The following is a 26,579-nucleotide window of genomic DNA, read 5'->3' as shown; positions in this document are numbered from 1 at the left end:
GTGTCCGTACCTCACAGTAGAAGTAAAGGGCAGTGATCACTAACAGCAGAGTCAGAGAGAACACAACCACTCCGATGATAAAAGGCCTTCGAGTAGATGGATCTGATGGATCATATGGATCTGATGGATCTGATGATGGATCTGATGATGGATCTGATGGATCTGATGATAGGTCTGATGGATCTGGTGGATCTGATGGATCTGACGGATCTGATGATGGATCTGGTGGATCTGGTGGATCTGGTGGATCTGATGGATCTGACGGATCTGATGATGGATCTGGTGGATCTGATGATGGATCTGATGGATCTGATGATGGATCTGATGATGGATCTGATGGATCTGATGGATCTGATGATGGATCTGGTGGATCTGATGGATCTGGTGGATCTGATGGATCTGATGGATCTGATGATGGATCTATGGAACACATGGACAGTCTTCACATCACACATTAGTCCAACATCTCCCACTAAACACAAACTGACCTGAATCACTTCAACATGTTTCAACAATTCACACATATCTCTTTTGTGGGTTTTATCTTTATCTGAATTGAGTCTCTAAGGACAGAGACTGCATTATAGATTATAAAGTCCTGCAGAAATAAAACGGATTTTACTTTGGGGTGTTGGTCCTCCTGCACTTTGGGGGTGAACCATATCTCCCTCTCAGAGAACCAGAGCTAATCTGGTAAGCAAACATCCTCTTACCTTCAGTTTGTTTGCTGTTGTATAAGTTTGGGTACTATAAGACATGTGCAACACGATGACAGTCATCACAGCATCAGAAACATGTGCTTAGCTGATAATTTTCACTCAGTTTGGACCAATCATCTTCTCCAAACCTGTAAACAGTCAGCTTACCTGAGATGGTAAGAGAGAGCAGACGGCTCCCAGAGGAGAAGTTATGAGAGAAAACATAGAGGTGATAAACACAGCTGTATGTTCCTTGGTGGGAGGGCTCTGCAGCAGGAAACAGGAAGTGGGCAGAGTGATTGACAGCTGGCTGGGTGGAGTTGTGTGTTGAGTTGGAGGAGGTGAAGGTGAGTTGGAAGGAGCCTCCTGGGTACTGTGGCTGGATGGAGCAGCTGATGTTGAAGGTGGAGCCCCTGAATACCTGGAACCCCTGCTGCTGGGCCTCGGAGACCCCGTTCATGGAGGAGGACACAGAGATGTTGGGCTGAAGCAGCAGGTCTGTAAACACAGACACACAGACATTGTGAACTTGTCAGGCCTAGCAAAGTTAATGATTAAAAGTAACATTTACATTTAATACACTAACAATTGTTTTCCATTTTTAACACTTTCAACGTGTTTTCAAACAATAACATGACATCATCATCTGCATATTTCTCTAATCTGTTCCTTCTGCTCAGGTACTCAACAATCTTTGCTCTTCACACAGACAAGTTCAAACATTTTCACAATTATTTTTCAGAAAAGATCTGTGCCCCAGAACATAAATCTGTTTAGAAAATGATCTCCAAAAATGTAAAAGGGCTAGGGGCTGGACAGGAGCTACTATTTAGAAATTAGTGCACAGTCGACCAGGCCGACTCCTGCTCCCCGTTACAAGTTCCTGTTCCTCTGTTGCCCCAAGTTCATGCGCCTATGGTTCCCTGTTGTTAAGGAAAAACTCAGAAGCAGCCCAACTCATTTCACTTACGTGAAAAACGTTCGGGAGACCTTGATGACTTACACAGAAGCATTTAATGAACACTCAATTGAGGAGACAATTAAGCAGGCAGTACAGTTTAACCATGATGAGTTATTGTGCAGTGCTGTCCCAACTCTCTGAAGTTCTTGTCTTCCTTAAGGTGTATTTAAACTCATGCTGGAGGCATTACATTTAGCTGAAACTTTAAGGTAAACAAAGATATTGCAGGCACTGTACAAAATATATATATAGACATATGGACCGAATTTCTTCAGCAGTATAATGTACCAGGAGGGAAGTCATATAGACATGAGAAAGATGCTATCTGTATAAGTCGGGTGTCACCAAAGCTGAAAGCCATCCGGACCCACTTTGGGGATGGACCATATCTCCCTCTCAGAGAACCAGAGTTAATCTAGTAACGAATCATGCTCTGTCCTTCACTTTGTTTGCTGTTGCCATTCATATACTTTGTATAAGTTTTGTCATTTTATGACATGTTCAACACAATGACAGTCATTACAGCATCAGAAACTTGTTTAGCTGATTAATTTCATTCAGTTTGGACCAATCATCTCCTCCAAACCTGTAAACAGTCAGCTTACCTGAGACGGTGAGAGAGAGCGGACGGCTCTCAGAGGAGAAGTTATGAGAGAAAACATAGAGGCGATAAACACAGCTGTATGTTCCTTGGTGGGCGGGCTCTGCAGCAGGAAACAGGAAGTGTGCAGAGTGATTGACAGCTGGCTGGGTGCAGTTGTGTGTTGAGTTGGAGGAGGTGAAGGTGAGTTGGAAGGAGCCTCCTGGGTACTGTGGCTGGATGAAGCAGCTGATGTTGAAGGTGGAGCCCCTGAATACCTGGAACCCCTGCTGCTGGGCCTCGGAGACCCCGTCCATGGAGGAGGACACAGAGATGTTGGGCTGAAGCAGCAGGTCTGGAAACACAGACATTGTGAACTTCAGGCCTAGCAACAATACGATTAAAAGTAACATTTACATTTAATACACTCTAACAATTGTTTTCCAACAATAACATGACATCATCTGCATATTTCTCTAATCTGTTCCTTCTGCTCAGGTACTCAACAATCTTTGCTCTCCACACAGAGAAGTTCAAACATTTTCACTCTTATTTTTCAGAATACATCTGTGACCCACAATATAAATCTGTTTATAAAATTATCCCCAAAAATGTAAAAGAGCTAGGGGCCGGACAGGAGCTACTGTTTAGAAATTAGTGCACAATCGGCCAGGCCGACACCTGCCCCCGTTACAAGTTCCTTCGCCTCTGTTGACCCAAGTTAATGCGCTTATGTTTCCCTGTCTTTAAGGAAAAACTCAGAAGCAGCACAACTCATTTCACATACATGAAGAACGTTTGGGAGACCTTGATGACTTACAGAGAAACATTTAATAAACACTCAATTGAGGCGACAATTAACCAGGCAGTACAGTTTAGCCACAATGTGTTATTGTGCAGTGCTGTCCCAACTTTCTGAAGTTCTTGTCTTCCTGAAGGTGTATTTAAACTCATGCTGGAGGCTTTACGTTCAGCTGAAGCTTTAAGGTAAACAAAGATATTGCAGGTGCTGTAAACACAAATACTAAAGCCTAGTTCAGCCTCTCTCTCTCTGGGAAGTATGCTAAAGTGTGGCTGGCCCACCCACCTCCAGAAGGAGTCAGTCCTGAGACAACACATTCCCTTATCATGTAGCAGCCTACGTAGACTCCTTAAATCTGTAGAGAAAAACAATTATACATGAATAGGTTTGGTTGTTAGAGACTGGCTGAATCTTCTCGTCCCCTGACCTGTGATCTATGAATGACCTGATGTTGTCTAAGGTTTCTCTCAGTCTCATCATATCACAACATGGTGTTCTGAAATTGCACCACAGCCCTCATTTCCAGAGCCTCTGTTGCTCCCACTTCCAGAGGCTCTATTGCTCCCACTTCCAGAGCTTCTATTGGCCCAAGTTCCAGCCCCTGTGCTGAAGACACTAAGAAGGCCAGGGCTTCCAGCCTTCGGTTCATTAGCCTGATGGCTAGTACTCCAGTTAAAAGCCAACCTGAACTCTGGACAGTCTGAACTACCGTTAACCAGCAAGCATCCACAGCACTCAGCAGTGCATTGTGGTATCTGCCTGGCCATCTTCCCGGGGAACCGGGGAGGCCGTGAAAGGGGAAGTGGTTGACATGGCTACTGACGCCTCATCCTGGTGGGTCCACTGCCCTGCTCCATTGAGTTTTGGCTACCCTGCAAATTGTCCACATTGCCACACATTTCCCAGTTCAATCAGTGGCCCCGCTGTCACCAGCACCTTGTTCTCAGTCAGAGGTCCGGCCGACACAAGTTACTGTTGAGCTGCAACAATCCTAAGTTCCAGAGCCCCAGCAGTCTTTAGTTTCTTTAACCTGGTTTCACCGGCAGGTATTCCACACAGACAAGTTCAAATGTGTTTACTCTGTCTTATTTTTCTGAGAAGATCTGTAACCCATATTAGAAACCTGTTTAGAAAATTATGTCTAATATCTAAAAGGGATAGGGGCTGGACTCTCAACTTTAAAGGAGTTTCCCAAGGTGAAGAATGCCACATGGGAGTGCACATACTAAAAGCCCCGGCTGAGCTGAGCAGCTCAAAGTTGGGGCCAGTAGGTCATTGGTGCCTATTATGGTAGCAACCAACGAACCTGCTGGTGAAAACCAGTGGCTCAGAAAGCAGTGAAGCTGAAGAATGTGTCCTTTCAGGATGGATGCTGGTTGGCCAAGGGGACTCCTGAATCAGCAGACATGTTTCATATATACAGATATCTATCTTGGTGTATGTTTCATATATTCAGATATACATATCTTGGTGTCCATCCATCCATCCATCCATCTTCGTCCGCTTATCCGGTGTTGGGTCGCATGGGGGAGCAGCTCCAGCAGGGGAGCTTGGTGTATGTTTCATATCTACAGATATATATCTTGATGCATTCAGCAGCTGATTTACTGAGGCAGCAGCTCAAGAAACTCCGTCATGGCGGCTGGAGACAGTCTGCTGCCATTCTAGCTGCTGCATGTGTTTGTCAACCTGGGTACATTACTGTCATAGATGATGTCATAGATTATGTCACTGATGGGCTTACCTGAGCAGGTGAGATCCAGGATGTAGGCAGAGTAAAGGGATTTTGCACACTCCCTCAGAGCAGATCCAGACTGAACACAGTTAGACCTGATCCACAGCACAGATCTGACTGAGGACTCTCTGTCTTTTACCGAAACAGCAGAGCCACAGTCCAACTCTCTGCAGGCAGCAGCTGCTATCTCACGTGCCTGCTTCAGGGGCCAGTCATAATAGCCACCCACTGGTCTCCATTGTCTCTGATGTTTCACCTCCAGTGTTCCTGCACAGCGACTTGAACCTCCCACCAACCTGACAGGTTCTGAACAGAAACCAGAGAGTCATCAGCAAAAGAACAACGTGAGTTTCATTAGAACAGAAATTAACCAAATCAAAGCTGCAGCTCCTCTTCTACCTGAGCAGGTGAGTCCAACAGCTTTTCCAGGTGAGCAGGAGTTTCTATCTGAGATTGAGCTTCTACAGTCCAGGAGAGCAGACTCATGGCCTCCACACTGGAACTCTTTGGTCCTCGTTGGAGGCTCCACTTCTCCATAGAGCGCCCCCTGGAGGACTGAAGGAGCCCCACAGCCAAGCTCCCTACAGACCACCTCTGCATCATGCTGGTCAAAGTCATGTTCACACACTGAGGACCAGTGCTGGGTAGACTGGTTTGTCTTCACCTCCAGTCTGCCTGAGCACAGACTGCTCCCATTCACCAGCCTGACAGAGCCTGGAGAGATATTAGAAGATAAAACAGAGAGAGAAAAGACGTCAGACAGAAGATAAAAATATGTCAGGAAGCAAAAATTCAGTGATTCAAACTGGACTTGGCACAATTCCAACAGAAGTTGATAATTAAAGCAGAACACATCTTTATATCTTGGTGTATTCAGCAGCTGATTTATTGAATAGCAGCTCATCAGAGTCCTTCATGGCTGCTGGAGACAGTCTGTTGCCATTGTAGCTGCTGCATGTGTGTCAATCTTGGTACATCAGTCATACATGATGTCATAGATGATGTCACTGATGGTCTTACCTGAGCAGCTGAGATTCAGGATGGAGGAAGAGGAAGATGATGCTACACATTCCCTCAGAGCAGATCCAGACTCAACACAGTCAGACCCGATCATCCACACAGATCTGTCTGAGGACTGTTTTCTCCCTCCTATAGAAACCGCAAAGCCACAGTCCAACTCTCTGCAGGCAGCAGATGCTTTCTTCAGGGTCCAGTCAGAGTAATAATCTACTGTAATGTAACTCACTGGCCTCCATTCTCCCTGTTTAAGCTCCAGTGTTCCTGCACAGCGACTGGCTCCTCCCACCAACCTGACGGGCTCTGAACAGAAACCACAGTATAACAGATTATATATATATATATATATATATATATATATATATATATATATATATATATATATATATATATATATATATATATATATATAGTACAGGCCAAAAGTTTGGACACACCTTCTCATTCAATGCATTTCCTTTTTATTTTCATGACTATTTACATTGTAGATTCTCATTGAAGGCATCAAAACTATGAATGAACACATATGGAATTATGTACTTAACAAAAAAGTGTGAAATAACTGAACACATGTCTTATATTTTAGATTCTTCAAAGTAGCCAGCCTTTGCTTTTTTATTAATTTATTAACAATTCCACTAATTAACCCTGACAAAGCACACCTGTGAAGTGAAAACCATTTCAGGTGACTACCTCATGAAGCTCATTGAGAGAACACCAAGGGTTTGCAGAGTTATCAAAAAAAGCTAAGGGTGGCTACTTTGAAGAATCTAAAATATAAGACATGTTTTCAGTTATTTCACACTTTTTTGTTAAGTACATAATTCCATATGTGTTCATTCATAGTTTTGATGCCTTCAGTGAGAATCTACGATGCAAATAGTCATGAAAATAAAGGAAACGCATTGAATGAGAAGGTGTGTCCAAACTTTTGGCCTGTACTGTATATGTTTCATATCTGTATCTGAATCAAGACTCTGAGGACAGAGACGGTGAAAAATAATAATTCCTCTGAAAATAATCTGTGGAAATAAAACAGATTTTACTTTGGGGTGTTGGTCTTCCTGCACTTTGGGTGTGGACCATATCTCCCTCTCAGAGAACAAGAGTTAATCTGGTAACCAAACATGCTCTGACATTCAGTTTGTTTGCTGTTGCCATTCATATACCTTTGGATAAGTTTGGTTACTATATGACATGTGCAACACGATGACAGTCATCACAGCATCAGAAACATGTGCTTAGCTGATCACTTTCACTCTGTTTGGAGCAATCATCTTTTCAAAACGTGTGAACTTGTCAGCTTACCTGAGATGGTGAGAGAGAGCAGACGGCTTTCAGAGGAGAAGTTATGAGAGAAAACATAGAGGTGATAAACACAGCTGTATGTTCCTTGGTGGGAGGGCTCTGCAGCAGGAAACAGGAAGTTGGCAGAGTGATTGACAGCTGGCTGGGTGGAGTTGTGTGCTGAGTTGGCGGAGGTGAAGGTGAGCTGGAAGGAGCCTCCTGGGTACTGTGGCTGGATGGAGCAGCTGATGGTGAAGGTGGAGCCCCTGAACACCTGGAACCCCTGCTGCTGGGCCTCAGAGACCCCGTTCATGGAGGACACAGAGATGTTGGGCTGAAGCAGCAGGTCTGAAAACACAGACACACACAGACATTGTGAACTTGTCAGGCCTAGTAACGTTAACGATTAAAAGTAACATTTACATTTAATACACTCTAATATATTTTTAACACTTTCAACGTGTTTTCAAACAATAACATGACATCATCATCTGCATATTTCTCTAATCTGTTCCTTCTGCTCAGGTACTCAACAATCTTTGCTCTCCACACAGACAAGTTCAAATATTTTCACTCTTATTTTTCAGAAAAGATCTGTGACCCAGAATATAAATCTGTTTAGAAAATTATCCCCAAAAATGTGAAAGGACTAGGGACTGGACAGGAGCTACTGTTTAGAAATTAGTGCACAATCGGCCAGGCAGACTCCTGCCCCCCCATTCAAAGTTCCTTGGCTTCTGTTGCCCCAAGTTGATGAGCCTATGGTTCCCTGTTGTTAAGGAAAAACTCAGAATCAGCACAACTCATTTCACATACGTGCAGAACGTTCGGGAGACCTTGATGACTTACACAGAAGCATTTAATGAACACTCAATTGAGGAGACAATTAAGCATGCAGTACAGTTTAACCATGATGTGTTATTGTGCAGTGCTGTCTAGAGATGCCCCGATTACAACTTTCTAAGCCAATTCCAATGTTGTTTTAGTTAGGCCAGCCGATATCGATTTCAGCCAATTCCGATTACATTTCTTCTAACCACTTTACAGCACACCCAAATATTTATTTTCTATCTTTTCTTTAAACACAAATACTAAAGCCCAGTCCAGTCGATCTCTCTCTCTCTGGGAAGTATGCTAAAGTGTGGCTGGCCCACCCACCACCAGAAGCAGACAGTCCTGAGACAAAACATTCCCTTATCATGTAGCTGCCTACGTAGACTCCTTAAATCTGTAGAGAAAAACAATTATACATGAAGAGGTTTGGTTGTTAGAGACTGGCGAGAATGGCTGAATCTTCTCATCCCCTGACCTGTGACCTATGAATGACCTGATGTTGTCTAAGCTTTCTCTCAGTCTCATCATACCACAACATGGTGTTCCCGGAAATTGCACCAAACACCCCAGTTCCTGAGCCTCTATTGTTCCAACTTCCAGAGCTTCTATTGCCCCAAGTTCCAGCCCCTGTGCTGTGACACTGAGAAGGCCAGGGTATCCAGCATTCAGTCAACTACCCTGATGGCTAGTACTCCAGTTAAAAGCCAACTTGAACTCCGGACATCAGACTCTGAATAGAAACAAGAGTGTCATGTAAAAATATATTGGGTTTAGAATAAGAATGTCCTGTAGCCTGGGATGGCCTCGCTGTCTCCTCCTGTCTGGCATGTTTAAAATAAGACGGGTTCAAATTTAGTGGAGCAAAAGTGCTTCTCATTTGTTTAATAAACAATTGGAACAGAATGCACCTAATAAAATCTCTTAGGGAACAGACAATCTCTAGCGCGCAACTTCTCTATCTTCTCGGAGACAGAAAGTCTGAGTGATATCCAACCAATTGGCGGCCCACACGCAATGGCGGAAGGAGGAACCTGAAGATGAATAAAAGAATAGGGAAAAGGAAGGTCCGGTGTCAGACCCGGAGAGACTTTGTTGGTGGTTAGGGAGAGAAAGTCTCGAAGGAGCAGCTGATCCATATGCATATGAAAGATCTGTTTGCAATATCATTTTACTAAAGATTGTTATAGTTTAACTGAATGAATCCTGAGTATTTATTTCTTGGTCTGCCTTTCAACGAGCACAATAAGTAAAGGGGAAACTTTGAGAAGTGACCGGTCATTCTTAAAAGACTCTGGCTTTTTGAGCCATAGCAAAAGAAGTGAATTTAATTAAGAAAAGATGAAACTGTAAATGATTCTTTATTTCTCTTTTCTGTATCTGCATACCTGTTGAGGCTTGTTCTCCTTCAGCCTGGAGTCCTGAGGAGAAAATCAGAAGGTAAACATCAGTATAAAGCAGCATGATTGGATCACATCTGTGGACAGAACAAACTCTCTCAGGTTGTTTTGTTAAGAATATTCTAGCTGCTCAGAAACACCTTAATGAAATCACTCTGGAGCATTTTACCAGTTTACTAAAGATGTGATGAACACGTGTATACACAGAACACAAGTCTGAAAACATAAAGGAAGGCCCACAGAAATGCCAGATCAGATTCTTACTCATGAAAATGAGAAAAACCCGAGGTTTCTTTTCAGCACCGTAGCCAGTTTATTTGAGGACTTTCAGTCAGGATTTAGAATGCTTCATAGAACAGAGATGGCTCTGGTGGGAATTACTAACGACCTTCTAACTGCTTCAGACAAAGGACTTGTCTCCGTACTTGTCTTACTAGATCTTAGTGCTGCATTCGACACTATTGACCATACCATCCTGTTACAGAGATTGGAACATTTAGTTGCCATTAAAGGAATCACACTAAGCTGGTTTAAATCCTATTAATCTGATCAATCTCAATTTGTTGATGTGAACAAGGAATCCTCCAGACACGCTAAAGTTAGCCATAGCGTTTCACAAGGCTCAGAGATGGGACAAATTCTATTCACCTTATATACTGTATGCTTAGTCTAGGCAATATTATTAGGAAACACTCCATTAACTTTCACTGTTATGCGGATGACACCCAATTATACCTATCAATCAAGCCAGACGAAACCAGTCAGTTAGCTAAACTTCAACCATGCATTAAAGATATAAAATCCTAGATGACCTACAATTTTCTGATGTTAAAATCAGACAAAACCAAGGTTATTGTGCTCTGTCCTAAAGACCTCCGAACCTCATTATCTAAAGATATAGCTACTCTGGATGGCATTGCCCTGGCCTCCAGCACTATTGTCAGAAATATAGGAGTTATTTATGATCAGGATATATCCTTTAACGCCCTCTTAATACAAATCTCAATTTCACCTGCATAATATTAACACAAATGTAGCTCAGCGCAAATTCTTTCAGGAAGACCTAACAAGTAATCAGTCCCTCTTAAGCGAATCAGGGCTGGAGGCGTTCCAGTCAGGATCGGCCAAGGATCCCATAGGCCAATCACAGCGTTACATCACTGTTTTAAAAGCTGCTTCTCTCCTAGTGCTATCAGCTGTCATTTCAGGAAGACGTCGTCCCTCCTCCTCCCCTTCCACCTCCCATCCTAGTGGTTTCTCCGGCTGTCGCTCCGATGCCTTCTCGGTCTAGTTTCCGGCTTTCTCCGCCACCACCGGTGTCTGGATTCCATCAGGGGGTTACATCTTGATTGCCTACCCCTACATTAAATTTATTAATATATTAAATGTATTAATAACGATGGAGTTCAATCTCCAAAACATGGTACACTACATGCTTTTGTATATTAAACCTTTTGCATATCTGCAAACAAGTCTCTCCTGATTGAATTAGGCACATCCTGTCTCAAAACGATATTGAAAAACTAGTCCATGCATTCGTTACCTCCAGGCTGGACTATTGTAATTCCTTACTATCAGGTTGCTCATATAAGTCCCTTAAGACTCTCCAGCTAATCCAGAATGCTGCAGCACGTGTTCTGACAAGAACTAAGGAAAGAGATCATATTTCTCCTGTTTTAGCATCTCTGCATTGGCTTCCTGTCCAGGAATGAATTTCCTGACCTACAAAGCTCTAAATGGTCAAGCACCATTATATCTTGAGGAGCTCTTAGTATCTTATTATCCTACTAGAGCACTGCGCTCCCAGAAATGCAGAGTTACTTGTGGTTCCTAGAGTCTCTAAAAGTAGAATGGGAGCCAGAGCCTTCAGCTACCAGGCTCCTCTCCTGTGGAACCAGCTCCCAGTCTGGGTTCGGGGGGCAGACACCATCACCACATTTAAGAGTAAACTTAAAACTCCTCTTCGATAAAGCTTATAGTTAGGGAGTGAGGAGTTACGGCGTTTGCCTAGACCGACAGGGGAGGGTCTGTAGCCACAGTCACGGCGTGCCCCCTCCCTATCTCTGCTTCTCTGCAGCTCTTAGTTATGCTGTTATAGTTTTTGACTGCCAGGGGACTTCCTTTGACACACTGAGCTCCTCTCTCCTCTCTCTTTTCATCTGTGTGTGAATGCTTGTTACTAACCTAGCTCAGGAGTCCTTATGTTTTCTTGCCCCACAGTTTTCCTTGGATTAGGGTGGCACCTAAATCATGGTTGCATCTGTCGCTGTGGTCCTGCTAGGTACCCTACTACACCCAGCTACATCCTGCTATGTCATGCTATGCCCTGCTACACCCTCCTATGCCCTGCAGTGCTGTGCAGTGCCCTGCTACGCCCATGCTACAACATGAACTGAGGACAGCTATCAATCCGCTGAAAGAAGTCCGGATAATTTATCTGCTGTGGCAAAAAGTGAGGAAATGTGGATTAACTTCTGTCCTCCAATTCAAGCAATGATAGCAGATCTGGTGAGTGCATATCCCTACATCTTTATATATGGTCTATGATCTCTACATCTTTATATACAGTTCATGATCTATACGAAGTAACAGCTGTAGAGACAACGAATTTAATTAGTTAGCGTACATTGTATGTTTAATGTTGCAGGTGTCAACTGCAGCGGCTTTGCATAAAGGAAATTACATGAATGAGGACATAAATGTCAACATAAATATTCACGTCAACAGACAAGTTTAATGTGAATTAGGGCAGCCGATAGCCCGCTAGTTCACTACAATGCCTCAGCTAATGTAGTGTCAACCTGCAGTGATTAAAATAGCAGCTGGTCATTTGTCCACCTATAGCTAGCGATAGCTTGGCAGCAACCCATCGCAGCCGTAAAATATACGGCTATTACCACATACCGTAAAGGGAATAAAATGTGTGCCCGGACGGATGGCTTTTGCCAGAAATGTATTCGCTGCAGGAGGGGGAGATACTGTGGTGTTCAGTAACAGAAGGAGGGATGCATTAAACGGCTACAGAGTTTATGTTGCTATGGACGCAGGATTCCAACCGTAGAGATGCAACAGACTATTTACTTTAGCGGAAGCAATGCAATCGTATTTAAATCAAGAAACTCCTTTCAAAATCAATATTTTGTGTCAAATTATTGATTTATTTGTTAAGTAGCCATGTAATAAGCGGCATAATGTAGCCCGAGGCGGTTATAGCGAATACAACCCCTTCAGACTGATTCAAGACCCCTCCGCCTGATCATCCTGTCAGGGTTGTATTCGCTATAACAACCACCTTGCTCAACATTATCCCTTACATAACTGCCACTGTTCATCACACCCCCAACCGGCACCGGTAGACAACCACCCACCAAAGCCTGGGTCTGTCCGAGGTTTCTCCCTAAAAGGGAGTTTTTCCTCGCCACTGTCGCACTGAATGCTTGCTCTTGGGGAAATTACTGGAATTGTTGGGTCTTTGTAAATTATAGTGTGGTATAGACCTACTCTATCTGTAAAGTGTCTCAAGATAACTCTTGTTATGATTTGATACTAAAAATTTAATTTAATCTAAATGAATTGAAAGTCTGGGATGAATTTAAAGAAAACATATTCTGTGATTGTCTTTAAGTAACTGGTACCTATTGTGTAATTATTGCATGCTTGAAGTTTAACTAGCTGATTGGTTTCTTCTGGCCTAATCAATAGGTATAATTTGGTATTATCTGTATAACAGTGATACTTTATCAAGTGTTTTCTAACAATTTTGCATAGAGGAAGCATACTTAAGAAAAATAGAAGTGGTCCAAGCACAGAGCCTTGTGGAACACCACGGCTAACTTTATAATGCATGCGAGGATTTATTGTATTATTGTCCATTTTAGTCTTTTTTCTGTCTGTGTGTGTGAGAGCAGTTTGTCCTCTGATTTAAAGATCAACACAAATATTTGAATAATAACACGTCATCTTTAAAGCAGAGTCCTACCTGAGCGGCACAGCAGCAGCAGTTCCAACAAGTGATACATGTCCAGGTGGATCATCTCTCTGATCACCCTGCGTGCTGTCCTCAGTGTATATCTGCGAACAGGAAGAGGAGGAGCTTTACTGGAACAGTATCCGAATCAGCTTCAATGGCCAAGTAAGTGTGGCAAAAATATGTTTTGACATTATAGTTTCCCAATTTGATTGATAACAAAGTTAACACGTGCAGGTGTAAACAAGTGTCTTTCGCTATACAATAAGAAATATCATTATACATATTTTTGCAAAAGACAAAACGGTTAATTATTAACAGCAAACAAACTAATGTTACTACTTTTAACTGGACTCGACCCAGCATGAGTCCGCATTTTCATAATCAGTGTGGTTGCTGAATGCTCTACTTGTTCAGGTGATGGAAAAGATTAGTGTGGAGGATGGAGGAGGACTGGTCTTTCTCTGAAACGGGTCTCACTTATTTTTTACCATTTAGGCCTTTATTGACAGCTTAGACATGAACGGGAAGAGAGAGGGGGAATGACATGGAGGAAACCACGGCCTCTGTGTCGAGGGCTGAGCCTCTATATATGGACGTGTGCTCTACCTGGTCTCATTGTAATCCTGGTCGCAGCAAAATTTTGGCTTTTAGTTAAAAAATATATCAAGATTAATTGCATGATTGTACATAGTTACCTCTCAATAATTGTCACATACACCAAACGATCCCAGGAAATTAATCTGGTCTCAGTCTGAACCTGGTCTCAATCTTAACCTGATCTCAGTCTGAACTCATGTAGAAATTAGGGCTGTCAGTTCACACTGTAAACCCTAATAAGTTCACATAACTCAAAAATTATTTTGTAACAGATTACACAAAAATATTTTAGTGATGTTTTTAAATGTTTTAAGTTTACATAAAATAAAAATCACATTTACAGTTGCCTTAAATTATCTCAATGTTATCTTATAAATATTGATATTCCTCAACTTATAATTAGGGAGTAATTCACTCAAAATTTTCAATATTTTTCAACTCATATAATGTGGGAAATACACTCAAAACTTTCAATATTCTTCAACTCATTAATGTGGGAAATACACTCAAAATATTAAATATTCTTCAACTCATAAATGTGGGAAATACACTCAAAATATTAAATATTCTTCAACTCATATAATGTGTGAAATACACTCAAAATGTCCAATATTCTTCAACTCAATGTGGGACATGCAATCAAAATTAATTCTAAACTGAAATACTGATGTCGGTCCATTACACAATTATAATCAGCGAATAATGTTAGAAAACATGAAAGTGACACCACAGTGACAATGTAACTTTTTTTTTTTATTCAACACAATGTGCTTTTAAAAAGGCACAAATCAAAAGGAGCTCAGTCAAAGCAAAGTGCTTGTCATAAATTAAAACAAAAAAGGAAAAGGAAATGACTCAACAAAATGTGTTTTAAAGTACATTAAGTGTTAATAGTTCCATATTCTGATAGTGGTCATTGCTACAGAGGGTAGAGTCAGTATTTTGGGCCTCCATATCACATTATTCAGTAAACATTATGATAAAAACTCACAAAGGCTTAATGATAAAATTCAATAAGATTCTAATTATAATCCATCCTCAACAGCAATGACAACTATTAGAATGTGGAGCCATTTAAAACGTTTTGGCACTTACTGTACCTTGAAGGCTGCAACTCACTTTTTTTAAATAAAACATTCAAATAAAAGTACTGGTTTCTACTGTGCCGTACTTCAACTGGCAACATCAAGGTAAGCATTAGGTCACACAACATTAAACATGTATAGTGCATGAATTCAACAGTCGTTTCCCACAAGTACAGTACAAAAACTTGGGCTTGGCAATACGTCAATGTTGTGATATTTATCTATTAACAATCAATGTATTAAATCTGAGGTAGAAGAGGCAAACAGTGTAACATATTAAACATGAGGTAGAAGAGGCAAATTATTACATTTGTAAAGAGGGGAAAAAAAAAAAAACAACATCCTCAATACTCAGCTCAACAAATAGTCCATTCTGAGTGATTCACTCATTGAACAAATCATTCTTCAGTGTCAGTAGACGCCCTTTCAGTGGTTTGTTTGTTGTCCTCAAGACACATCACAACTTTTTGGATAAATGTGAATGTAAGCTCGAGATTCTTTGGGTACTGTAGGTCTAGTGCATAGACATACCCAAAGAGCAGGAGAAATGAGTCAGCCAGGTTTGTGGGACCACTCACAAGTATTTCATCTTCCACGACAATACAGATGCTCTCAGGGCTGAAGAGGGCCGTATCAGTAGTATCATCAGTGACAACTGTCAGGAGAGCCACCGGAGTGTCAGTGAGGTCTGGACCATCTGCTGACTATAAAACACAAATAATACAAAAATGAGTTCAGCCCCTCAAGGATACAAATCATGCTAATGATGTCTAGACATTACGGTCACTTTGCACTTAGACTGCAACTAAGCTACATGTTTAAACTATTTTCTTTACATATGCTTATTATTTTATGTTAGTTTCACACCTACCTGTAAGCATACTTTTTGTTTAGTGGAATTCTTTATACTTACCTTTTCATTTATGTAATTTCTACATGTCAGTTTGCAGAATAACAACTCAAGGAAACTTCATAAACAGGTCCTGGGGGCTATTCCAGAAAGGAGGTTAAACAAACTGAGCCTAACCCTGAACTCAGAGTTGACTTACCCTGTGAAGTGAAACTGAGTTTTCAGTTACAGAACAGCTGATCTGAGTTAGGTAAGTTGACTCAGAGTAGGTTAACTCGGAGTTGAGCTTGTGCCTGACGACTAGTAAAAAGCCATCATCAATGGAGCTCCGATACTGTTATTCACCATGGCAACGGGAGAAAACAGGAAGCAGAAATTTTCTGGCTGCGGCTGTTATATAAATCACTGACAGAGTTTCAGATGCAGTTGTCTTTTCATTTTGAATTTAACATCACTTTATTTTATATTAGCCTTTAAGGAAGTGGTTGAATGTTGTGCAATGTTTTATTTTAGGCCATTTTGTTTTATTTAAATCGGCTGAAAATGAAATATAAAAACATTTTATCTCATACTCAATGCGGCGACAAACTAGAAACACGGACTTTGAAATTACGTTGTTGGAAAAAATACAATTGGCTATACTGATGGTTTTCACATAACCTGCTTTCTGGAATGCCCCTGTGGTTCTCCTAGAGTTCTTTGAGTGATGTCATGTTTAAGCTGACTGAATAGCTAAGCAAAGGGATTGATAGTGAGGCCAGTACACTTACATTACAGGTCCTGAAAAACTTGGAGGCATCTTCACGCAGGTACACAGGAAGTGCACGAAGGACGAGGGCCCGTCTCATATTTACATCACGTTGTTCGTACATGGACAAAAAATATTTATTACAATAATAATTACACAAATGCAGAGCAAACACTCAAAATCTAAGTGTTAAATAGCTCCATATTCTGATGGTGGTCATTGCTATAGATGGTAGATTCAGTATTTTGGGTCATCATTTCTTCAGTAAAAATGTTTTCAAATTAATAACTTTCTATTGTAATTACTTTAATAACTCACAAAGTAAAAAAGTAAAAATTGTAAATCAAATTTTACGAAAACAGTAGTTATTTGGACTTCTTCAAATTGAAGCTGACAAAGTATCTTTTTAAGGTACCTCTTTCTGATAGAATACATCTTGTCAAGACGTCTATCTCTGATGAAATGACAATGTTGCGTTCATGGCATAATCAATTAAATTGATGGTTGGGAGTAATTTCACCCTAGGTTCCTTTGCACCATGACCTCGAGCCAAACACCACCCCAGAAGCTTTTTCACCTGGGTCTAACATTGGGAGAGTTAGCGTAGAGTAGCGTTATCAGCTGAATAGCTTAGCGCAGGGGCTAATGGATCCGAAGTGTCTCTTAACATTACCCCCCTAATAATGCCCGAAATGATACCAAACTTCTACACTAGTACAAATAGGTTATTTACTCATAAAACGATGGATTGGAAAGTTTGTAAGTACACCAGAAGTTTATGTAAATAACACTTGCCTGCTCTCTTCTGCTCTCTGCTGTTGTTGCTGCTGCATTAAGACGAGTGCTTAGGGCAGTCTACAAATTACTACACCGAAAAGAGATGCAACAAAAATATTTATTAATTTAACTTATTTTTAAAGTAAGTGCTGTAGAATAACTAGCAGGAGACAAGTTAAAATTGAGGTAAGTTTGGAGACATTACCTTATTTAATCATTAAATTAATAAATATTTTTGTTGCATCTCTTTTCGGTGTTGTAATTCTTAGACGGCCCCTAAGCACTCTTACTGCCCGGTAGTAACAGCAGCAGCAGAGAGCAGAAGCCAGCAGGCAAGTGTTATTTACATACACTTCTGGTGTACTTACAAACTTTAAAATCCATCGTTTTATGAGTGCATAACCTATTTGTACTAGTGTAGACCTTTGGTATCATTTCGGGCATTATTAGTGGGGTAATGTTAAGAGACACTTTGGTTCCATTAGCCCCTGCGCTAAGCTGTTCAGCTGATAACGCTACTCTACGCTAACTCTCCCGATGTTAGACCCAGGTGAAAAAAGCTTCTGGGGGGGTGTTTGGCTCGAGGTCATGGTGCAAAGGACCCTAGGGTGAAATTACTCCGAACCATCAATTTAACCTTGGGGCACAGTCGAGGCAATTCACACCATGGCTTCAAACAGTTGTTTGTTTCTGAATCATGCAAAGTTAAAAATTCACCTGAAGCTCATAAATCCTCATGAGCTTGGCTAGCTCCTCCGCTATCTTGCCAGTCTTGGTGCCCTTGTCTCTGAACAAGGTGATGAGTTTAGGCGCGTGTCTGTCCAGCTCCTTGTAGAATTGATTGCGCAGGTTAACGTTGTTGATTCGGTGGAACTCTGCAAACACCTGTACATGGACAGAATTACACAGAAATGTAAAAAGATGAATAAGGAACAGAATTGTCAATGTATTTTAAGAAGTTTTCAGTTGGCAGGTAGCAAAACAAAGGTCAATTCTATTAGGGATGAGTCAGAACCAAGGTCAAAATAGAAAGTTAATTGTCATTCTTTAATTTAAATTAGGCTGTATAATGTTATCTAAAAGGAAATTAAAATAAACCTCTGTATACTTTGTTTACTGTGAATGGCAAAAATATGTCACAGCATGATGTGTCAACTTTTACATCTGCCATTTGCTTTTTGGTGAATCTTTTGAAAATTTAAATAGTCATTTAAATATAGAAAAGTCAATCATGTTCAAAGTGGGCATGCTAAAGAGTCATGTTGATTAATTGCTCTCAACAGGGAGAACAGTAAAATAAGTTTATTTTACCTGTGACTCCATAAGTAGGGCTGGCCATCTGTCCACGACGTCTCTCACCCGTGGAGCTACAAGAGCTCCAACGATTTCTTGGCGACGAAGGGCATAGGTTGTGTTCATGAGCTTGCCTATGACTAATTGGTTTCTCTCAGTCTTTTCGACTTCATGTATGATTTCTTCTCTCATTGTTTCCAGAGTGGCTGGGGTTTGATCCTTCGGTAGGTTGATGATGTAGTTGACCTCAGCTTTTCAAGCTTTCTTTATGTTTTGATGGGGGTGATCATTGTCAGGGTTGTTTCGGCTCCGCCTCCCTGTGTTGATGGCTACTTCTGCAACCCCAGCTTTGGCCAGATTGTTACGGTAAGACGCAACCTTGTACCCTATGTGACGTTTCCATCCCAACTCCCCGTCTTCACCAGCCGTCATTCTGAGACATGGATGAGCTGTAATCAAAGCTTGAGCAGCCATTGCCAATTCCTTTTCATGTGGGTATGGTTTAAAACTGTAGATCGTTTCTGCCATTTTTTTAAGGATTTCACTCTTCTGTGACCTTCTCCGTGAACCATCACCTTATCGTGGTGGAGAGGTTTGTGTGTCTCTGTGAACCTGAGGGCTGTGTTGTCTGGAGCTTTGTGCTCCTGGTAGGGTCTCCCAAGGCAAAGTGGTCTCAGGTGAGGGGCCAGACAAAGAATGGTTCAAAAACCCCAATGAAGAAGCAAGGTAGAGATGGAGTGACCCTGCCCGGAGGAAGCCGGGGCCCCGTCTGGAGCCAGGCCCAGGCGGCGGGCTCGTCGGCCGGCGCCTGGTGGCGGGTTTGCCACGGAGCCCGGCCGGGCACAGCCCGAACAAGCTACGTGGCTCCCATCTCTCCAGCCCATGGGCCCACCACCTGTGGGAGGAACCGTTGGGGTCGGGTGCGATGCCACATGGGTGGCAGTGAAGGTCAGGGGCCTCGGCGGACCAGACCCGGGCGGCAGACGCTGGCTCTGGGGACGTGGAACGTCACCTCTCTGTGGGGAAAGAGCCGGAACTGGTGCGGGAGGTGGGCGCTACCGGTTAGATCTGGTGGGGCTTACCTCTCGCACAGTCTCGGTTCTGGAACCATACTCCTGGATAGGGGTTGGACTCTTTTCTTCTCCGGAGTTGCCCAGGGTGTGAGGCGCCGGGCGGGTGTGGGGATACTCACAAGCCCCGGCTGAGCGCCGCTGTGTTGGAGTTTACCCGGTGGGCGAGAGGGTCGCCTCCCTACGCCTGCGGGTTGTGGGGGAAAACTCTGACTGTTGTTTGTGCATATGCACCAAACAGGAGTTCGGAGTATTCGGCCTTCTTGGAGACCTTGACTGGAGTCCTGCATGGGGCTCCAGTGGGGGACTCCATTGTTCTGCTGGGGGACTTCAACGCACACGGGCAATGATGGAGACACCTGGAGAGGCGTGATTGGGAGGAACGGCCTCCCTGATCTAAACCAGAGTGGTTGTTTGTTGTTGGACTTCTGTGCTAGTCATGGATTGTCTATAACGAACACCATGTTCGAACATAGGGATGCTCATAAGTGTACCTGGTACCAGAGCACCCTAGGCCAAGGTCAATGATCGATTTCATAATCGTTTCATCTGATCTGAGGCCGTATGTTTTGGACACTCGGGTGAAGAGAGGGGCAGAGCTGTCAACCGATCACCATCTGGTGGTGAGTTGGGTCAGGGGTGGGGAAGACTCTGGACAGACCTGGTAAGCCCAAACGTGTAGTGCGGGTAAATTGGGAACGTCTGGAGAGGCCCCTGTCCGACAGACTTTCAACTCACACCTCCGGGCGGAGCTTTTCGTGCATCCCTGTGGAGGCTGGGGGCATTGAACCCGAGTGGACAATGTTCAAAGTTTCCATTGCTGAAGCTGCGGCGAGGAGCTGTGGTCTTAGGATCTTAGGTGCCTCAAGGGGCGGTAACCCACGAACACCGTGGTGGACACCAGTGGTCAGGGAAGCCGTCCGACTGAAGAAGGAGTCCTTCCGGGATATGTTATCTCGGAGGACTCCGGAGGCAGTGCAGGGTACCGAAGGGCCCGAAGGGCTGCAGCCTCTGCCGTGAAAGAGGCAAAGCAGCGGGTGTGGGAGAAGTTTGGAGAAGACATGGAGAAGGACTTTCGGTCGGCACCAAAGTGTTTCTGGAAAACTGTTCGCCACCTCAGGAGGGGGAAGGGGGAACCATCCAAGCTGTGTACAGTAAGGATGGGACACTGTTGACCTCCACTGAGGAGGTAATAGGGGCGGTGGAGGGAGCACTTTGAGGAACTCCTGAATCCGACTAATCGCCCTCTATGTTAGAGGCAGAGCTGGAGGATAACGGGGGATTGTCGTCGATTTCCCAGGCGGAAGTCACTGATGTAGTCAAACAACTACACAGTGGCAAAGCCCGGGATTGATGAGATCCGTCCAGAAATGCTCAAGGCTCTGGGTGTGGAGGGGTTGTCCTGGTTGACACGCCTCTTCAACATTGCGTGGAAGTCTGGGACGGTGCCAAAGGAGTGGCAGACTGGGGTGGTGGTTCCTCTTTTTAAAAGGGGACCAGAGGGTGTGTGCCAATTATAGGGGTATCACACTTCTCAGCCTCCCTGGTAAAGTCTACTCCAAGGTGCTGGAAAGGAGGGTTCGGCCGATAGTCGAACCTCGGGTTGAGGAGGAACAATGCGGTTCCGTCCTGGTCGTGGAACAACGGACCAGCTCTTCACTCTCGCAAGGATCCTGGAGGGAGCCTGGGAGTATGCCCAACCGGTCTACATGTGTTTTGTGGATTTGGAGAAGGCGTATGACCGGGTCCCCGGGAGATACTGTGGGAGGTGCTGCGGGAGTATGGGGTGAGGGGTCTCTACTCAGGGCCATCCAATCTCTGTATGACCAAAGTGAGAGCTGTGTCCGGGTTCTCGGTAGTAAGTCGGACTCGTTTCAGGTGAGGTTGGCCTCCGCCAGGGCTGCGCTTTGTCACCAATCCTGTTTGTAATATTTATGGACAGGATATCGAGGCGTAGTCGGGGTGGGGGGAGGGGTTGCAGTTTGGTGGGCTGGGGATCTCATCGCTGCTCTTTGCAGATGATGTGGTCCTGATGGCATCATCGGCCTGCGACCTTCAGCACTCACTGGATCGGTTCGCAACCGAGTGTGAAGCGGTTGGGATGAGGATCAGCACCTCTAAATCGGAGGCCATGGTTCTCAGCAGGAAACCGATGGAATGCCTTCTCCAGGTAGGGAATGAGTCCTTACCCCAAGTGAAGGAGTTCAAGTACCTTGGGGTTTTGTTCGCGAGTGAGGGGACAATGGAGCGGGAGATTGGTCGGAGAATCGGGCGCAGCGGGTGCGGTATTGCATTCAATCTATCGCACCGTTGTGACCGAAAAGAGAGCTGAGCCAGAAGGCAAAGCTCTCGATCTACCGGTCAGTTTTCGTTCCTACCCTCACCTATGGTCATGAAGGCTGGGTCATGACCGAAAAGAACGAGATCCAGGGTACAAGCGGCGAAATGGGTTTCCTCAGGAGGGTGGCTGGCGTCTCCCTTAGAGATAGGGTGAGAAGCTCAGTCATCCGTGAGGAGCTCGGAGTAGAGCCGCTGCTCCTTTGCGTCGAAAGGAGCCAGTTGAGGTGGTTCGGGCATCTGGTAAGGATGCCCCTGGGCGCCCTCCCTAGGGAGGTGTTCCAGGCACGTCCAGCTGGGAGGAGGCCTCGGGAAGACCCAGGACTAGGTGGAGGGATTATATCTCCAACCTGGCCTGGGAACGCCTCAGGATCCCCCAGTCGGAGCTGGTTAATGTTGCTCGGGAAAGGGAAGTTTGGGGTCCCCTGCTGGAGCTGCTCCCCCCGCGACCCGACACCGGATAAGCGGACGAAGATGGATGGATGGATGGACTCTTCTGTGACCTCTTTAACTTCAGCAATTTTCCTGATTCTTCATAAACGCGATTTCCTTCTTCTAGTATATGCTCCATTTCATAACCAAAACCAGGAACAACAAAGTGATCAGGCCAACTCTTCTGGCGCTGTAACGCAGGTACATGTGGGAGAATGTCTGTGTCAGAAGATGCAGTAGATGCAGTAGATGAGGTGTCACCTTCAGGTCTGACGACTCTCAATGTGCCCTTCTCTGGTAACTCCTGAATGTCCACAAGAAGACAAAGATCACCATCAAAGTCCGGATCCTCATAGTGCAGGCTAAAGTCCCCATCCAGTCTCGGCTTGAACCTCTCTTGCATTATTTCTTTCAGCTCCTCTACTGACTTTGGTCGCTCAAGTAGAGTAAGTTTCAGGGCGGTGTCTCGTGCAACATACACACGCAGTACATGCTTCTGGGCAGCAGCCATCTTTTGATTCCTAAAAAGACAAAAACATGTTAATTTTCATGCAGAGCGAAGGTGACACACACAACATATCCATGTCCACATACCCACTGGTCCACAAAAACACTGGGACACCACTTGAACGATGGGATGTATGGAAAGCCAGCTGCTGTAGTGGGGCAGTTTATTCATGTACCCACTGGTCCGCACAGCTCCAAGAGAATGTTGCAGTTATCTGTTTACCTGGTTCAACAAATCTTCAGTGTAATAATATGAAACGTTTGGGTGTCAAGAGCAATCTTCCATCTATGTTGTAAGCGCAGAGAGGTGTTTTGTCATTTAGCTCTGATGGGGTGTGAACAGCCAGATTGTTTGGGAAAAGTTCGTAAGATCTCAGGTGTTCAATGTAGTGTGATGTGTGCTCTTGGCAAAGAAAGACAACACTACTGTTAACCAGGAGAACCTGTTCAATTCTACAGTAATTAGGCAGTCCTCCCTCTTGTCCCACGGACAAAAACATTCCTACATCATAATCAGTTCCATCAATGCAGACCTTTGATGTGCTGTAAATAACATTGCTTGCTGTTATTTGTTCAATGTATGTCTTGGCAACATTTGGAAGCATTGATACCAGTACAGAAGAGACATTTGATGTCTGCTGGTGAGGTTTGAAGAATCCGGAGGCACTGAGATGGTATGCTACCATGTATTGATGCCTGTCTGCAAGTGTTTTTAACACATTTTTAAAGTTTTGTGTGTCGTGTACAACTCTCTTGAAAAAACGGTGTTTACCCTCAAACCTCATTGTCCACAAGTGTACAAGGGGCCCAAAACGGCGTACAAGGTCAGGATAGTGCTCAATGTAGTGATGCTTAGGACGGAGTTTGAAATCTGGAAAGGCTTCTTTCAGCATCTCTCTATGATCCTGTATCTTGGACTGTAAATACTGGATGGACTCCTCTGTAAATTCTGTGCACAGCGATAACTCTACTACCTCTTTTAAGTCCATTAGCACAGTCCATGCTCCATCCTCTTCAGGAACTGAAGTCCCAATAATCAAAGGGAGCAGTCTAAGCAATGTGGCATTTTCATGGCCGTTACCACCAATGCTTTTCTTTACAGCGAAGGTCTGTGGTATTTTATGAGGTTTGTCAAGCTTGTCTGTGTGCTGGTATGGAAACAATAGAATTCTCTCGTTCAAATATTCAAGGGTGAAGTATTTGCAACGGATCATCTCTCCGATACACAGGGCGAGCTCTACGGGCACAATGCCCTCAAAAAGATCGTGGAGGGCATCAGGTGGAAAGCCAGTGACCGTATGAAAATGCTCTAGATGCTGGCTCAGGACACAATCTGCCTGAACACCATTCTGACTCTGACTACCCCCATGCATTACAGCATGCACATCACTATTATGGCCGTCTTTTGTCCTAAGACTGAACTCGCCACTTGCAACTTCATGAGTCTGAAGTTTAGCTTGTGTCGCTGTGCAGAATCTGCAAAAATATTCTGCTTTTTCATAGCCAAATGTCTGTATGTCAGCCACTTTACATAAAGCTGCAAGCTGAATTACATGCAGGGCTGATCGGTATTTACTGGCAAGATCAGCAAGAGTCCAGTATACTGAACAGATTTTGTGTATTTTCCGTGATGTGCCAAGTGGATTGGCTATTTCCAAATCATCAATGTACAAAATGAGTGTTATCGTTAACTCATCTGAAGACAAGAATGTGTTCTCTTTGAAGTACAAGCCATCTTGGTGGCTTACATAATGACTGTTTTGTGCCACTTTTGTTTCTTTAATTTTGTCCAGAATATCTGTATGATTGAAGATTTTTTGTATCATCTCCAGAATGGGAACATGCACTGCTGTGTGTCCTGGCTGTAGCCTTCTCTTGGTTGAGGATAACTGCTTCCCCTTAGCTGTGGCACTGACAATAATATTACTGTCCATAACAGTACTGACAACATCATTTAGAAGTGTTTCACTGACAGTGATGTCATGACTCTGTAAGACCTGTCTAATATCTTGTTTGAGTATCGGTTGGGACAAGGAAAATATCTGAGTCAAATGTTCCACTATCTCCTGAGATGCCATGTCAGATACATGAAGAATAGATTGCATCTTTAGGAATAATGATGCCAAGTTATGCTTCAACTGGGCTCTTAAAGTGTCTGTGTCACACTGACCGTTCACCTCATCAAGATCAAATGTGTCCGCAGACCCTGCACTGTGAGTTTCAGCGTGTTCCCCAAGACTTTCTGCTGCAACTACAACTGGGGCACTATCATTGTCTGCCAATACAACACATTCACCAAAGTCTGAATCACCACCATGTTTTCTACTTTTGTGTGCATTAAACGCTGAGTAGCTATTTGTTCTGTAATTACAATTCTTGAATGGGCATGCTACCATCTCATGACTTCGTAAATGACTTCTCAAATGACCCAATAGAATTTCCTCAGAAAAGGGCTGCTTGAAGTTACACAAAAGACATGTAAAAAAACCACATGCTCCTTCAGTTGCATCTACTCTACATGAATCATTATGACATCTTGACAGATGAGCTTTCATCGCTTCGAATGATGGAAAAGTACAAATGCAACTGTCATAGAGACATGGCAGGGGGGACACTCTTGAATATTGGCTATGCAGTACAGTATAGTGCCAAAATAATTGTCCCCGGGTATTTGAAGTTGCAGAACACAACTTGCACTTCCACTCCATTGGGCCAACTTCAGCCTGCAATTTAAATATTTTCGATTAAAGTCTAAACCATTTCAGCCCTGTTTTGCACTTTTGGCTATTCAAAAATTGATTTAATTAGTACACAATTTACAAAACTCACCTATCAACACCTGTCTGATGGTGAAAAGCTGGCTCTTTGTAGCACTCTTTGTAGTCCGATATCTGTACACAATATGCGCACAAAGATGATTTGTTAATGTTCAAAAACATTTTTAAAATAATAATGTGAATATATAGATAAAAAGTTTCCAAATCTATCAAAAACATTCATTGTACACTAATTATAGTAAAAATGAAAATGTTAAAAGATAAGCAAGTTAGTTATTAACAAGCAAAGCATCAAAGTTGTGTGCTTATAGATCTGCTATTTCTGTTGTTGTTCTTTGTATTTAACAAAGTATTAATAAAGGGTTCAAGTGATCAACTGTTGACCCCACAGTTGAGATAAAAACATTTAGAGAAATAGCAAAAGAATGACTGTGGAAACACATAAAATAAAACCAATTATTAGTAACACTATTTCATAATACATCCTACCTGAACTGTTAAAAGGATTTCGAGATGATCTCACAACCACACACTTGAGCCTAGGGAGAAATACAAACACAGGCCTGGTTAGCATCATGATAACACACTCACATTATGTTGTTTAGCATTGTTCGTTTCACGCTAGCACACACGTACACACAGCTCGATAACGTAAAATATTTACTGTGTAAGGCAGACACTTATTGAAATAAGTATACTCACAGTACGCACTTGCATTGCCGGCGAACAGCGAAAACTCATGGACTTTCCTCCACCGTCAATGTCCCGGGCAAACATGCATTATGGGAAATGTAGTTCATCCAGTAAACCCGCCGATAACGTTAC

General features: G+C 43.3%; 2 protein-coding genes across 2 annotated transcripts in view; both read right to left on the bottom strand.

Moving 5' to 3' along the window:
• Positions 1-110: 110 nt before the first annotated feature.
• LOC114547043 (leukocyte immunoglobulin-like receptor subfamily B member 5) lies at positions 111-3,401 on the bottom strand. The gene is made up of 5 exons (XM_028566274.1): positions 3,327-3,401; positions 2,265-2,594; positions 867-1,196; positions 264-420; positions 111-153 (listed from the first exon to the last, which is right to left on the bottom strand). The coding sequence occupies exons 1-5, from the start codon at positions 3,367-3,369 to the stop codon at positions 111-113; spliced, it is 903 nt and encodes a 300-aa protein (XP_028422075.1). The 5' UTR covers positions 3,370-3,401.
• Positions 3,402-5,396: 1,995 nt separating this feature from the next.
• The window catches only part of LOC114547042 (uncharacterized), a 22,824-nt gene continuing 1,641 nt past the window's right edge, over positions 5,397-26,579 (bottom strand). The window contains exons 2-14 of the mRNA XM_028566273.1: positions 26,457-26,579; positions 26,244-26,293; positions 25,807-25,868; positions 22,542-22,991; positions 18,650-19,187; positions 18,056-18,223; positions 16,584-16,679; positions 15,384-15,667; positions 13,291-13,382; positions 9,300-9,332; positions 7,102-7,470; positions 5,797-5,866; positions 5,397-5,490 (exon numbers count right to left, since the gene is read on the bottom strand). The exon at positions 26,457-26,579 is cut by the window's right edge and continues 928 nt beyond it. Coding sequence (XP_028422074.1) covers positions 5,397-5,490; positions 5,797-5,866; positions 7,102-7,470; positions 9,300-9,332; positions 13,291-13,382; positions 15,384-15,667; positions 16,584-16,679; positions 18,056-18,223; positions 18,650-18,823 — 1,380 coding nt within the window. The 5' untranslated portion in view covers positions 18,824-19,187; positions 22,542-22,991; positions 25,807-25,868; positions 26,244-26,293; positions 26,457-26,579. The remainder of the gene's footprint in view (positions 5,491-5,796; positions 5,867-7,101; positions 7,471-9,299; positions 9,333-13,290; positions 13,383-15,383; positions 15,668-16,583; positions 16,680-18,055; positions 18,224-18,649; positions 19,188-22,541; positions 22,992-25,806; positions 25,869-26,243; positions 26,294-26,456) is intronic.

Source organism: Perca flavescens, chromosome 20 (assembly GCF_004354835.1).
Source record: "Perca flavescens isolate YP-PL-M2 chromosome 20, PFLA_1.0, whole genome shotgun sequence".
In the NCBI taxonomy this organism is placed as follows: Eukaryota; Metazoa; Chordata; class Actinopteri; order Perciformes; family Percidae; genus Perca; species Perca flavescens.
The sequence above is the reverse complement of the archived record's forward strand: the minus strand, read 5'-3'. Positions and strand labels throughout refer to the sequence as shown.